Source organism: Spermophilus citellus (assembly GCF_964194105.1).
Source record: "Spermophilus citellus genome assembly, chromosome: 15".
Classification (NCBI taxonomy): Eukaryota; Metazoa; Chordata; class Mammalia; order Rodentia; family Sciuridae; genus Spermophilus; species Spermophilus citellus.
Genome location: NC_138195.1, coordinates 44,506,233 through 44,519,684, shown reverse-complemented (window position 1 = coordinate 44,519,684; position 13,452 = coordinate 44,506,233). Strand labels below are relative to the sequence as shown.

Below are 13,452 nucleotides of genomic sequence, written 5' to 3'. Positions count from 1 at the left end.
TGGGCGTCTCCAGAAAGACCGCTTACCCTCTCTGGGCTCAGTGTGTTCTCGGGTATGAAACCGAAAGCCGTCTGTCAGCACGAGGTGCGGTGCGCGCCACCGGCTGCACCTCCAGGGGTTCCCGGGGGGCGGGTCCTCTAGGATCATGGCCACGCCCACCCGCTACTCACGTGATCACGACCGGGGCCACCTTGTTGGGGATGATGGACTTGGCCTTGCTGTTGTGCACGCTCATGGTCTGGAAGGAGTGGACGCTGAGTGAGGGCCGCCCGTCCACCGCGCCGCCGCCCTGGAGGCCTCCGAAGGGGGCACCTGCCGGGACCGTCTGCTGGGCTGTGCTGGCCGTCGTACCCATAGTCCGCTGGCAGCCTCAGGACCCCAGACCTGCGGGCGAGAGGGTGTGCAGGGTGGGAGGGGCCTGAGGACTGGCAGGAGGGGCCCTGGCCGCCCATGCCCTGCCACCTCCAGGGAGCAGGAGCGCAGACCGATGGGGCTCGGAGTCACAAGCTCACTGACCCCAGCCGTCAGCGGGCCTGCTGGTACCTCAGGGGAGTTACAGACAGGGACAGGAGGACCGTGACCTTGGAGTTCACACTCCCCTGGCAAAAATAAGACAATTGGGAGGGATTATCTAGGGGTCAGCGGAGCTGAGTGGAAAGAACCAGGGCAGAGGTGTGCCGAGGGGGTGCCACTGGAAATGAAGGGTCTGGGGGACAGGACGCAGGAGGACAAGGGACAGGACGTAGGACAGTCTCCTTAGGGGGTGGGGACGCAGCAGGAATCCACAGGTCCTCCTTGCACAGAGACAGAGTCCACGTCACCCCCTCTGTATCATTCCTCCAAGGAAGTGCAGGGAGACCCCCAGACACACCTGCTTTAGTCCTTGACTTCATTTCATTTCATTTAAGATTGCATTTCATCTTTGCAGCCGGAGGGATGGAACCCGGGCCTGGCTAGTGCGCACTAGGCGGGTGCCCTACCACTGACCCACACATCCCCAACCCCTGTTATTTTTTATTTTGAGACAGGCTCTTGCTAAGCTGCTGAGGCTGACCTCAAACTTGAGATCCTCCCGCCTCAGCCTCCTGAATGGGATCCCAGGCGTGCGCCACAGCCCAGCTCTCTACACCGTGAACGTCATAAAGGGAGGCCAGCATCACCCAGACCAGCAGAGCTCAGCAGGTCAAGGCTCCAAGGAGCAGAGCCCCGAGCTCGCAGCAGCACCCAGGTCAACACGGCCATAGCAGAAGCCAAGGCCGGCACACATGGGGCGCTAATGCTGGAAAGGCCGGCCGCCCTTAACCCCTGGGTGCCCAGTGCTCCCAAAGGAGGCGCTTCCTTCCCCCTTGTGCTCCTGTCTTCTCCTCCGATCACGGGGCAGGGCTGGCATCTAGAGCAAGAGGACAGGGACAGCCTTCTGGAGCCGGGGACAGGGCTCAGCAGACCGAGAGCCAGGTCCTAGAAAGGAGGTGCTGGGAACCTCACAGAGGGCAGGAGACATGGACGTTCCAGGAGCTCAGCCGCCGCGGGCACCAGGGAGCACTGACGTCCAGGAGGAGGGGACAACCCCACTCTGCAGCCTTACAGACACTCCGGCTGCTTTCAGTGGGGCCCAAGGCCCGCGTCACCAGGGGGGCTCTGCGCCCCAGCAGCACCTCCAGTCACCAAGGGTGGGTCACAGACCCGCACAAGGCCAGCCATGGCAGAGCTCCTGCCGACCCCCGCCCCAGAGCCACTCCTGACCCTGGGGTCTCCAGACAGGACACTGACCACCAGGCTCACAGGCCCTCCCGGGGCCTGAGCCAGGCCAGCTCCTCTCCCTGAAGCCCTCCCGGTCTCCCCTCACCCCTGAAGCCCCAGGACAGCTCTGTGGAGAGCGCACCCCGGTCCCCAGGAGCCGTCCCCCCTTCACCCCCAGTTCTCCCCCACCTTTATTTTCTCTCAAAGATGGTAAGAATGAGCCCCCACACCAAAACACACGGTCAGAGAGGAGGAGGGGCTCAGGTGGACCCCAGCTGGCTGTCGGCAGAGCGGACGTTTCCTCATGGCAGCTCTGGGGCTGGAGGGCCCCAGGCGCTCACGGAACCTCCCAGACCCCTCCCAGCGTCCCGGGCCAAGGGGCCATGCATGGGGAGGGGGCACAGGGAGAGGGCCAAGGGTGGACACAGGAAGGGCCTGCAGGAGCACAGCTGGCCACAGCTGTCACCACTCCCACAGGGCGGGGCCGACACCTCCACTCCCCGCTGGCCACATGGCCTCCCTTGCCCCCAGGCTCACAGGCAGTGACAGGCCCCGGCTGTGCCTGGAGGGGCAGCCAGGAGACAACACAGATGTGCCCAGCTGTGCTGCAGGGGGCGGGGCAGGCCCGTGTCCCCTGAAAACTGACCCACCTCCAAAATGGCGGGAGGAGGGCACCACCCCGGGGCGTCTCGGCCAGCCAGAGTGAGCCTCGCCAGCAGAGCCCTGCCTGCCAGTCACATGCTGCGGGGACTGGGCAACCTCTTCCCTCTCTCTGGGCCTCAGTGTACTAGCCACAAGTGGACAGGGAGGGACGGAGTGGTCTGAAGGCCTCTTCCAGCTGTAGGTGCGTTTGGTTCCTGAGACTGATGGTCCTAGTGGCCGTACCATTGCTGTCCACTGCCAGGGACAGTGGTCAGTAAGCTCAGGGGTGTGGGTGGGCACCCTAGTACCCAATCCCTTGAGGGGATACTAGGGTGGCTGGAATGAGGAGAGATGTAAGAGGAGGGGCCACAGCCTGCACGGTTTGGACAGTATTATCTGCCAGTCATCTTGTATCACTATAACAAACTACCAAAAATAATCAACTTAAAAAGAGAAAAGGTTTATTTGGGTTCCCAGATTTGAAGTTTCAGCCCATGGTGGGTTGGTCCCACTCTTTTGAGGACTGTGTTGAGGCAGGACGTCACGGCAGGAGCCCGCAGTGAAAGAGTGCCAACAGGAGGGTCTCTTGACTACCAGGCTTTCGTCATGGATTATCCCATCTAATCCTGACTGTGCCCCAAAGATGCCGACTCTTACAACTCAATACCAAGTTCACACAAAACACCATTTAAAGATGGACAAGACCCGAAAATTATCTGGATGCCAAACAGGCACCTGAAAGGACACTGAGCACCAGGAGCAGGGGTCACCTATAATCCCAGCAATCAGGAGGACCATGAGTTCAAAGCCAGCCTCAGCCACTGAGCAAGGCCCTAAGCAACTCAGCGAGACCCTGTCTCTAGACAAAATATAAAAAAGAGCTGGGGAGGGGGCTCAGTGGTTGGGTGCCCCTGGGTTTAAACCCCAGCACCAAAAAATACAGTAGAAGAAAAGGTCAAATAATATGTGTTCTTAAAATCAACCCCACCCACTCCTTTCTGCCCTTTCAGTGTGGCTGTTTAAAATGGCCCACGCGGCCCACGTTCCCTTTCTCCTGGACAGTGCTTGAGTCTCCGTGGCCGGAGGGCAGCCTGGGGCAGCTGCAGGTCGTGGGCACCTGCTGCGTGTGAGACCCTGATCACAGCCCGTGACCACTCCCGTTTAACAGGAGGAAAGGCAGGCCCTCTCTTCCCTCCACCCTGCGGAGAAGAGTTAAAGAAGTAAAAACAGGGTGGAGAGTGTCTGCAGTGATGTTGAGTGTTCAGCAGGGGCCGCGGCTGTGGGGTGGCCCTGGGGGTGGCCCTGGGCTCCTGTCTGTCTCGAGGGGCTCGTGGAGCCGGAGCGAAGCCAGAGAGCCGACGTCGACCATCAGGGCTCACTCAGGTGCTCACTGCTCGTTCAAAATTCTTCAAAATAAAAATATTGGAGTCAAAAGTTTTTTCAGAACTAAAACTTTAAAAACCAATTTGGTTAAGCAGCCATATAAAGACCAGGCTTCCACGGATCCCTCCTGGCTCTGCCTGGCAGCCTGAGAGGCGTGCACGTTGGAGGAGGAAGCTGCGGGCCCCCAGGAGGCTCCCGGGAGCCAGGAGCCTGACCTCTAGTTGGTGATGTCCACGCGGCGGCCACCTGGGCTTAAGAACCCAGGGCCTGAATAAACACCCGGCTCCCGGCTTCTCCTGGAGGAGCCCAGGAGGGGCAGCCACGGGGCCGGGGCCTCCAGGGACCTGCAGCCCACCTGGCAAACCCTGGGCCCTCCCTGGCCCGAGTCCTGAGGGCAACGCGCCTTGGTCCTGGGGCGGACCTTGTGCCCTGGCGCCCGCAGCGCTTCTTCATTTTCCTGAGGCCTCTGAGCCCCCAGCCTCTGGCCACTCTCCTGGGAGCAGGCCACACTTTCTTGGCATGCTGTGACCAAAGAGAAGAGGTGACCTGCCTCCCTGTCCCAGCAACGCTCCTGAGCGGGCTCCTCCGCCCTGGGCCTTTCTCCGCAGGCTCAGCCCAGCCTTTCCGGCCTGGGCTTGTGGCTCTCTGGCCCCAAGGCAGGACGTCCCCCTGGGGAAGGTCCCTGTGAGACGCTGCAGGCCCTGATCCGGCCCAGCTTCCCAGCCGGACCATCCTCAATGCCTTCATCCCCCAGAGGAGGGCGAGAGACTGAGCACATGGCCACCTTCCCCACTCCCTGCAGACACTTGGGGCCACGTGATGAATCCTAGCTAACAGGACATATGAGCAGTGTCACATGCCAAACTCCAGAATCCTTCCTCATGAGATCTTTTCCTCCCTTCTTCCATCCTGTTGCCTGGAACCCAGATGTGATGATGGCAGGTTTGCAGCCATCTTGAACCATGAGCCCATGAATCCACGCCCCAGGAATAGTGGAGATCAAGTTCCCCAAGGAAACCATGGAGCAGAGCCATCGCACCAGGCCTGCAAAGCTCTGGGCTCGGACAGGACAGAGAAATAAACTTCCATCTTGTGTAAACTATTGCTACTTGGCTTTTCCTATTACTTGCAGCCAAATCTAATCCTGACTAATGCACCCTGTTATTTTTAGGTTTGACCCTCAATGACCACATGCCGCATGGCCACAGGACAGGGCTTACTCCTTTCCCCGCATGCAGAACGTCAAGTTTCCCTGCCAGTGGACAGGCCGTGCTGTGGGCGGTGGGCCACACGCAGGCGGAGAGTCCCCAGGATCCAGGAGCCAACTGTGAGGAGGCAACAGAGCAGAGAAGGCAACTCTGGACGCCAGGGCCTAGTGGGCAGCTGAGGAGGCGCAGCTGCGAGGCCATGAGGGCACCATCCACTTCTAGGTGTGGCGCAGGGGTTCTATCCAGGATGCCCCAGAGATCTAGAAAGTTCCACAGAGCAGAACATTTGCTCCACGATAGACACAGACATGGCCCCGACCACTCCACAAGGCAGAGAAAGGCCCCCAGGGTCTCCCCACCTAGGCCAGAGCCTCTCCTTCCCTCTAGGGACCCTCCGAAGCCAAGGGAGGCCCCGGAGAGCAGGCAGGTGCCACCTGGTGGGACTCTCCCAGGACGGAGCAGGTGAGGTGGGACCCCCAGGGAGGAGGCAGCCAGTTCTGGGGAAGGAGCTCTCTCCTGAGCTTCGGTCTCCAGGAAGGCAGCTGGGACCTGGGGACCCATTCCAGGGGAAGGGGCTGGAGAGCGTCCCACCAACTCTCTCCCGGCAGCGACCAGGTCTGGGTCCTTGGTGGCCGACGGGAACTTACCCTTGAACCCACTGAGGACCTGCAGCCTGTGTTCAGTAAGTGCCCGCCTCGCTCCCCCACTCCAGATGCTGCCACTCCAAGTGTCCTTACTGAATTAATCTCAGTCACTGTCTCCAGAACAACCCTGAGAAGGCAGGAGACCAGCTGTTTCCCCATTTAGCAGGTGGGAAAACCGAGGCTCGGAGAGTTCACCTCCTAACGCAGCGACGCCCGGGGCTCTCCCACTGCATCAGCCCTCAGCCCCACCTCTCCCTGGAAGCCTCCCCAGCTTGACAGACAGACACCGCGAGGCCTAGAACAGGGGCTTGCAGAAGGCAGACAGCCCCCCACACGCCCCTGACATCCAGATGAACAGGGTGGGTAACAATGGAGCTAAAAATAGGCCTATCTCGGGGACAGTGGGGGAGGGCTGAGTGGCCAGCTGCAGGAAACATCTGCCTCAGCTCCAGAGCACACTCGGAGGAAATCACCCTGCCACAGGGGTCCTCACTGGGCCTGGAGCTGGGGCGGAGGCACGGAGACCCTGCAGGTCTACACCAGGGCAGGGGCTTGGCTGAGCCTCACTGCCCTGGGTCTCTCCCCCCACCCCCAGTGCAGGTTCCTGACCCCCTTGGGCATCTTGGAGCCACTGGAGACAACTGACAACTGCTGAGACGCTCGTCTGTCCTGTTCCTCCCACTCTATAGAGGAGGAAAACGAGGCCAGAAGTCACCAGAGCGCACAGTCACAACGGAGGGGTCAGGACCAGGGGTCAGGACCAGGCGTCCCCTACCTGCAGGGACCTCATGGTCCCCTGCACTTCAATAGGTGCGGCCTCCAGGGTGCAGGAAGACCCCCCAGGATCAGGCTCTCCTGCTCCAAGGAGAAGCTCACCAAGCAGAGGACACAGGTTCATCATGAAGGGCTACAGCTTCCTCCACACAGGGCGGCCCCGTTCTGAGCCTGTGGGTCCCCTATTCCCACCCTGTGCAAAACCCTAGCACGGAGTTGGAGTGAACTTCTTACCACTCCTGGCAACATCAACAGACCTTTGCAAATAATTAAAAATAATGCTGGGCTCAGGGGTGCACACCTGGAATCCCAGCAACCCTGGAGGCTGAGGCAGGAGGATCACAAATTCTAGGCCAGCCTCAACAACTTGGTGAGACTCTGTCTCAAAATAAAAGATAAAAAGGGCTGGGGATGTAGCTCAGTGGTAGAATATTCCTGGGCTCAATCCCCAGTAGCAGAAGTAAAAATAAAAAATGTTTTCGAATAATAAAGCAGAAGTGTATCTTACTGGGCCACAAGTGGAAGTGTCTGTATAAGGCAGCCCTTTGCCTTGAAGATCTCTGGAATGTCCACAAACAACAAGCTGGGCAGCCTCTCCGAGGGGCCAGCCTGGCCAGTTTTCTTCCAGAATGGAACAGATGCGCGGTTACTTTTGCTGCCAGGTGGCAGATGAACCAAATCTTCCCACCTGGCCCTTCCTCCTTGCCCCTCCTCTCCACCCAGCCCACTCCCAGCCTCCCCTCCTGGCTCCGGCCATGGGTGTCCCCAAGGCTCTCCAGGTTAAGGCTGAAGCTGGTCTTCAATGGCATTTGGCACAAAGTAGCCACTTGAATTAAAAAAAACCTGGAAGCCGTTTCTGTTGTTCCCTTTTTGGCACTGGGGACTGCCCCAAAGGCACGCTCCCTGGGGCTACCTTCCAGTCCTTTTGATTTTTTAGTTTGAGACAGGGTCTCACCAAGTATCTGAGGCTGGCCTCCAACTTGCGATCCTCCTGCTTCAGCCTCCCAAGTCGCTGAGATTACAGTCACGTACCACCATACCCAACCCAAACTGGGAAGGTTAAAGAACAGATGAAAAACAGATCCACCTTATAGATGTATGTGTTCTGAAAATAAATGAGACCACACCATAGTTCCTGGGTGGAACTATGCAGCCCAGGGCCTAGATGGCAGCACCTTCTGACCAATGGCAACTGTGCGGGGACCACCTTGTAGAAAATGCTGGATGGGGACACTGACCCAAGTCCCACACCGCTGGGGAGGTGGGAGGGTCAATGAGGAGAACACAGGCCAGAGGCTGTGAGCGCTAGAGACAGGGGAGCAACTCTGGAGTCTCCCAAGAGCAGATCCCACATGGGAAGAGGGTCACCTGGCGCGGACCCTCCGGTCTCTTCCACTGAGTCACGCCCTCTCAGAGGGGCCCAAAAAAGGCACCTCCAAGGTCCCCTGCCCCTGGCCCACTACTGAGGACTAACCATGGCACTCTGAACAGGGTTTCAAACCACAAAGGATGGGTGGTGGTTGTTTTTTGGCACTGGGGATTAAACCCAGGGCCACTCAACCTCCAGCCACGTCCCCAGCCCTGCTTTACATTTTATTAGACACAGGCTCACTGAGTTACTGAGGGCCTCGCGAAGAGCTCTGAGCTTGAGATCCTTCTGCCTCAGCCTCCGCAGCCCCTGGATGACAGAGTGTGCCACGCACCCGGCCCAGATGATGAATTCTTAACCCTAAATGGCTCTCGTCTCCACTCTCCACATGGTGCTCTCCGGGGTTTGTTAGAGTGGAGGACAACAGTGGCAGCAGTTGATGTGCACAGGGCCCAGAGAGGACAGGCACCGGCTGGGGCCAAGCATGGTCTAACTCCAGATCCGCGCACCCCAGGGGTCCCCAGCACCCTCCCGCCAGGGGTGCAGGAGGCCAAGACACCACCTTCCCAGTGGGATCCCACTTGATGGCATGAGAGTCTCCGTGAGAGACCCTGGTGGACACACAGCAGGGCCCCAGCAGGACCGGTGACATCGGGGGCTGCACAGACGTGCACTTGCCGTGGAAAATGTCATGCGAGGGTGACCTTGTGAGGCAGTAAAAATGATCCGTGTCACGGAACCTCAGCCCCAGCCCACGTCTGTTTGGGATTCCGGGCGATGGACCCGGAGGTGCAGAAGAGCACTCTGGGGTGACTGAGGGTGCCAGGCGGGGGGTAAGCACCACTGGGCACCGCTCCCCTGCTCCCCCGCTCCCCTTGAGATACCTTCTCCAAAGGGCCGCAGTGAGCCTGTCCCTCAAGGTTGACAGCTGAGGGCACCTGCTGCCGGGGACCGGGTGAGAGCTTTCCGTGGGAAGTCAAATTCTGGAAAACCTGGGCAGCCGCTGCGAGTGTGACGGCACCCCAGGACAGGGGTTTTCAGGGACAAGGGTGCCGGTGCTAGCAGTAATTAGTGGTGCAACTGCTGGACACAGCGGCATGGCGTGTGTCCACACGCGGAAAATCTGCAAAACCCCGTGAGCCGGTGTATTCCCGACAACGGATGTCCTGTGTTAGAAAACCATCTAAAAGAGACAGTTCAACTTAAAATCAGCAGACTACAGGACGCAGCCACATCCATGTCTACAGCAGCTCAATTCACAATAGCTAAGCTACAGAACCCACCTAGGTTACCGTCAACAGATGAATGGATAAAGAAAAGTGTACATATACACAATGGAATATTACTCAGCCATAAAGAAGAATGAAATTATGGCATTTCCTGGTAGCTTAAAGAAGAATGAAATTATGGCATTTGCTTAGCATGTGTGAGGCACTGGGTTCAATCCTTAGCACCACATAAAAATAAACAAAATAAAGGCATTCTGCCCATCTACAACTACAAAAACATTTTAATTAAAAAAAAAATAGCACATCACAACATCCTGACCACCCAATGCAGAGCAGATGTGAGCATCCAGCTGGTATTGGGCAGACATTAGAAGGACTTGCAAAAATGTAAAACAAGGCCACTCTTCACCCTCCTCTTACTGTCCAGGAAAACAGTTATTTTTAAAAAAATGTTTTATGTCAACATACGTGTTTAGCTTTAGTGTGTTCTGCCACACCGGGGATCAAAGCCAGGGCCTTTCACGTGCAGGGCAGTGCTCTATCACTGAGTGATGCCACCTGCCTTCTAGAATTACTATTTTTAAAATGACTTTATAAGCCAGGGGCAATGGTGTAGGCCTGTGATCCCAGCGGCTCAGGAGGCTGAGGCAGGAGGATCAAGAGTTCAAAACCAGCCTCAGCAAAGGCCAGCCACTAAGCAACTCAGCGAGACCCTGTCTCTAAACAAAACACAAAATAGAGCTGGGGATGTGCTCAGTGGCCGAGTGCCCCTGAGTTCAATCCCTGGCACCCTAAATAGATAAATAAATAATAAAATGACCTTAGAAGTAAGTGTTCTCATGTGTATTCAGTTTCAACCTTCCCCCTGTGCTGCGGCTCCATCCCAGGAGCTCTTGTGTGCTGGGCTACTGTACCTCTGAGCTACATCCCCAGCCCTGAACGCGTGCTCTTGACCTCGGGCTGCCCTTGTCTGGCATCTGTTCCCAAAGAAAATATAGAAAAATGAAAGATGATCTATTATAATGGAAACCAGGGAACTGAAGGAAGAGAATGTAAGTAAATATTTGTATAATCTCAAGCCAGAAAAAAGCTTTCTACTGAAAATGCTGGAACTTAAATATCAAAAGACGGACTACATTAAAAAAGGGTCCTGGTCCGGGTGGTTTAGCTCAGTGAGAAAGCACTTGCCCACCATGTGGGAGGTCCAGGGCTCAATCCTCAGCACCCTTAAAAAAGAAAAAAGAAAAAGGCTGAGATTGTGACCAATACAGAAATCTCACAAAGTTAAAAGGCAAATAACAAAAACAAACTACACAAACATATTTTAACACATTTGTATTATGTATCATATTCAATAGATAGTTTTTTTCAGGTGAATGGGAAAGAGTTCAGCTGTCCCTTGGACTCTCTAGGGAATGAGCCCCAGGACACCACCCTCCTTGGGGCTAAGATCCACGGATGGTGGGACCCTCACAAAGTGGCAGAGTCTTACCTCGCGTGCCCGGGGCCCTGGGTTCAAGCCCAGACCTTGAATCCTGTCTAGATCCAGTTTTCCTAACTGTTTTACCATGGCTGTGTGAATCCTTGAACGTGGAACCTTGGACACGGAGGCTGACTGTGCATCTTCACAGTAAAATGGATCAGGAAAGCCAACCAACCCACAAAATAAAGACAGGGTGGGGTGAGGTCCAGGAGTGGAGTGTGCTCAGCAGGCTTGAGAACCACAAATCAACACACAATTTTTAAAATCTAAATGAAAAAAAAAAAAAAGAGGGAGAGAGAGAAAGAAGAAATAATGACAACAAATGTGAAAACAATTTGTCACGTGCAGTTTGTCAACTGCAGGGAGATGCCACATGTGTCCTATCATCATATTAGAGGTAAACCAAGGCAGAAATGCCCAGTGTCTGCCTGGCGTTGGGCAGGGCTCTCCCAAACATCCAGTGGGGCATGAACCCGCACAGCTCTCTGGAGGCCAATCTGGTGGTGATACTAAACTACGTTAAGATTGTATGACACTGGGGCTGGAGATGTGGCTCAAGTGATAGCGTGCTTGCCTAGCATGCGTGCGGCCCGGGTTCGATCCTCAGCACCACATACCAACAAAGATGTTGTGTCCGCCGAGAACTAAAAAATAAATATTAAAAATTCTCTCTCTCTCTTAAAAAAAATAAAAATAAAAATAAAATAAAGATATTGTGTGTCTACCTAAAAAAAACTAAAAAATTAAATATTAAAAAAAAGATTGAAAAAAAAAAAAGATCGTATGACACTCTGACCTAGTCATTTTTCAATTGATTTATTTTGTGGGGATGGTACCGGAGATGGAACCCAGGGGTGCTCTAACACTGAGCTATATCCGCAGCCCTTTTTTATTTTAATTTGAAATAGGATCTCTTGAAATTGCTCAGGCTGGCCTCAAACTTGCAATCCTCTAATCAGGCTTGGTACATGCCTATAATCCAAGTGACACTGGAGGCTGAGGTACGAGGATCACAAGTTGGAGGTCAGCCTCAGCAATTTAGCAAGATCCTATCTCAAAACAAAAAGGGCTGAGGATGTAGCTCAGTGGTAGAGTGCCAAAGGATTTATTTCACCCCCAGTTCTGAAGGAAAAAAAACCACTTGTGATCCTCCTGCCTCAGCCTCCTGAGTAGCTGGGATGGCAGGTGTGCACCACCATGCCAGACCTCAATCAATTTACTCACAGGAAATCATCAAAGATATGGCCACACCTATGTCCAGTACAGTTTGGTTTGTATTTAGTCAAACACTGGAAACATCTTTTATGGACACACTGCAGGCGTCACTACGTAGCCATCTGATAGAGCCGCAGACGCAGGTCCCTGACAGAACCTATTACAAAAGACGGCCAGGAGTCCATCTACCCAGAACTCAGAGACAGGCAGGCAAAGCTCATCTGTGATGCTGAGTCGGGGAAGCAGTCAGGTGTGCAGCAGAAAGGAGGGGACACTGGCGCCAGGACCTGGGGCACTGATGGGACTCTTCTGAGGGGTGAGCCCCCCACACCAGCCATGTATACTTTGCACAGTCACCAAGCTGCACACCTGTGCAGTGTGTACCTTCCTATAGATGTGGAACTTCAATTTCTTTGTGTGTGTGTGTGTGTGTGTGTGTGTGTGTGTGTGTGTGATGCTGGGAATTGAACCCAGGGCCACGTGCATGCAAGGCAACCTACACCAACTGCACTATGTCCCCAGCCCCAGAACCTCAATTCAAAGTTTCAAAAAAACAAGCCCACAGTTTATTTACCAGCACATTCCATGTATGTATATTTAGTTTAATTTAAAAAAAAATGTCAGGAGAGGTGGCGCAGGCCTGTAATCCCAGCAGCTCAGGAGGCGGAGGCAGGAGGATCGCAGGTTCAAAGCCGACCTTAGCGGGGTGCTAAGCAACTCAGTGAGACCCCCTCTCTAATAAAATATAAAATAGGTCTGGGACGTGGCTCAGTGGTCGAGTGCTCTGAGTTCAATCCTGTACTCAAAAAAAAAAAAAAAAAAAAAAACCAAAGCATTTTAGAGTTTTGTCCCATTAGAAAGGGTGGGGGAGGTGTCTTGGGTACAAGTGAGTACAGACAGTGGGAAACATCTGGAAGGACGACTCCCAGGGCACCGTGGGGAACGGGTCATCTCTGAGCAGGCAGATCAGGACGATGTTCTCATTTCCCTGACCTTGTTCTGCTTTGCTCTGTTCTGTTGTGGAGCTGGGGACAGAACCGGCCGCCCGTGCGAGGGAAGCGCTCCACCCCTGAGCTACACCCGTCCTTTCCTAGAACAAGCCGTGTTTACTGAACTCACCAGCGTGGCCAGCGAAACCAGCCACCGCGGTCAGCACCAACCTCACAGCCAGAGACATGGCCCCACGGGGAGGATGCTCCCAGGTTTCCAGGGACAGAATGCTAAACCACCCTCCGTGGGAAAACCAGAACGTTCCAGGCAGAGGGCAGGGGACAGGTCACCAGCGCGGCCCTGCCCCAGAGGCCTGGCCTTGGCCTTTCTGAGCCTGGTTTCCTGCAGGACAGTGAGGACCAAAGGAGGCTGTGCTGGCCCAGCCTGGCCAGGTCAGTTCTCTGTCACATGCAGATAGTCCCATGTCCCCAAAAGAAACGGAGCCCAGGGAGGTCAGGCCACTTCCTCACCTTTCACTCGATTTGTCCCCACAAGTGACCCCAGGACAGCCCTAGCACACAGAGCCCTCCACATAATTGGAGTGTGGCCAGAGATCTGGGCCCTGGTCTGACCCTGGAAAGTGTCATCCCCTTCTGGACCTTGGTGCCTGGAGTGAAAGGAGCAGGCTGGCCCTTACACTTGACCTCAGGTAGCCTCCCTCAAGCCACGCCCATCAGCCCCACCAACTGCCCCTGGACCCTGAGGCAGGAAAGTGGTTGGCTTATGCAGACAGGAAGTGGCCTTGCCGGATGAATGACAGGCACATTCCACCCGC

The 13,452-nt window shown here is 55.3% G+C and overlaps 1 protein-coding gene across 3 annotated transcripts in view; it reads right to left on the bottom strand.

Annotated features, from left to right (window-relative positions):
• PALD1 (phosphatase domain containing paladin 1) overlaps nt 1-13,452 on the bottom strand; it is a 62,938-nt gene that overhangs the window by 35,916 nt on the left and 13,570 nt on the right. For all 3 annotated transcript variants that reach the window (XM_081266918.1, XM_081266917.1, XM_081266919.1), the window contains exon 2: nt 171-384. In XM_081266918.1, coding sequence (XP_081123044.1) covers nt 171-355 — 185 coding nt within the window. In that variant the 5' untranslated portion in view covers nt 356-384. The remainder of the gene's footprint in view (nt 1-170; nt 385-13,452) is intronic.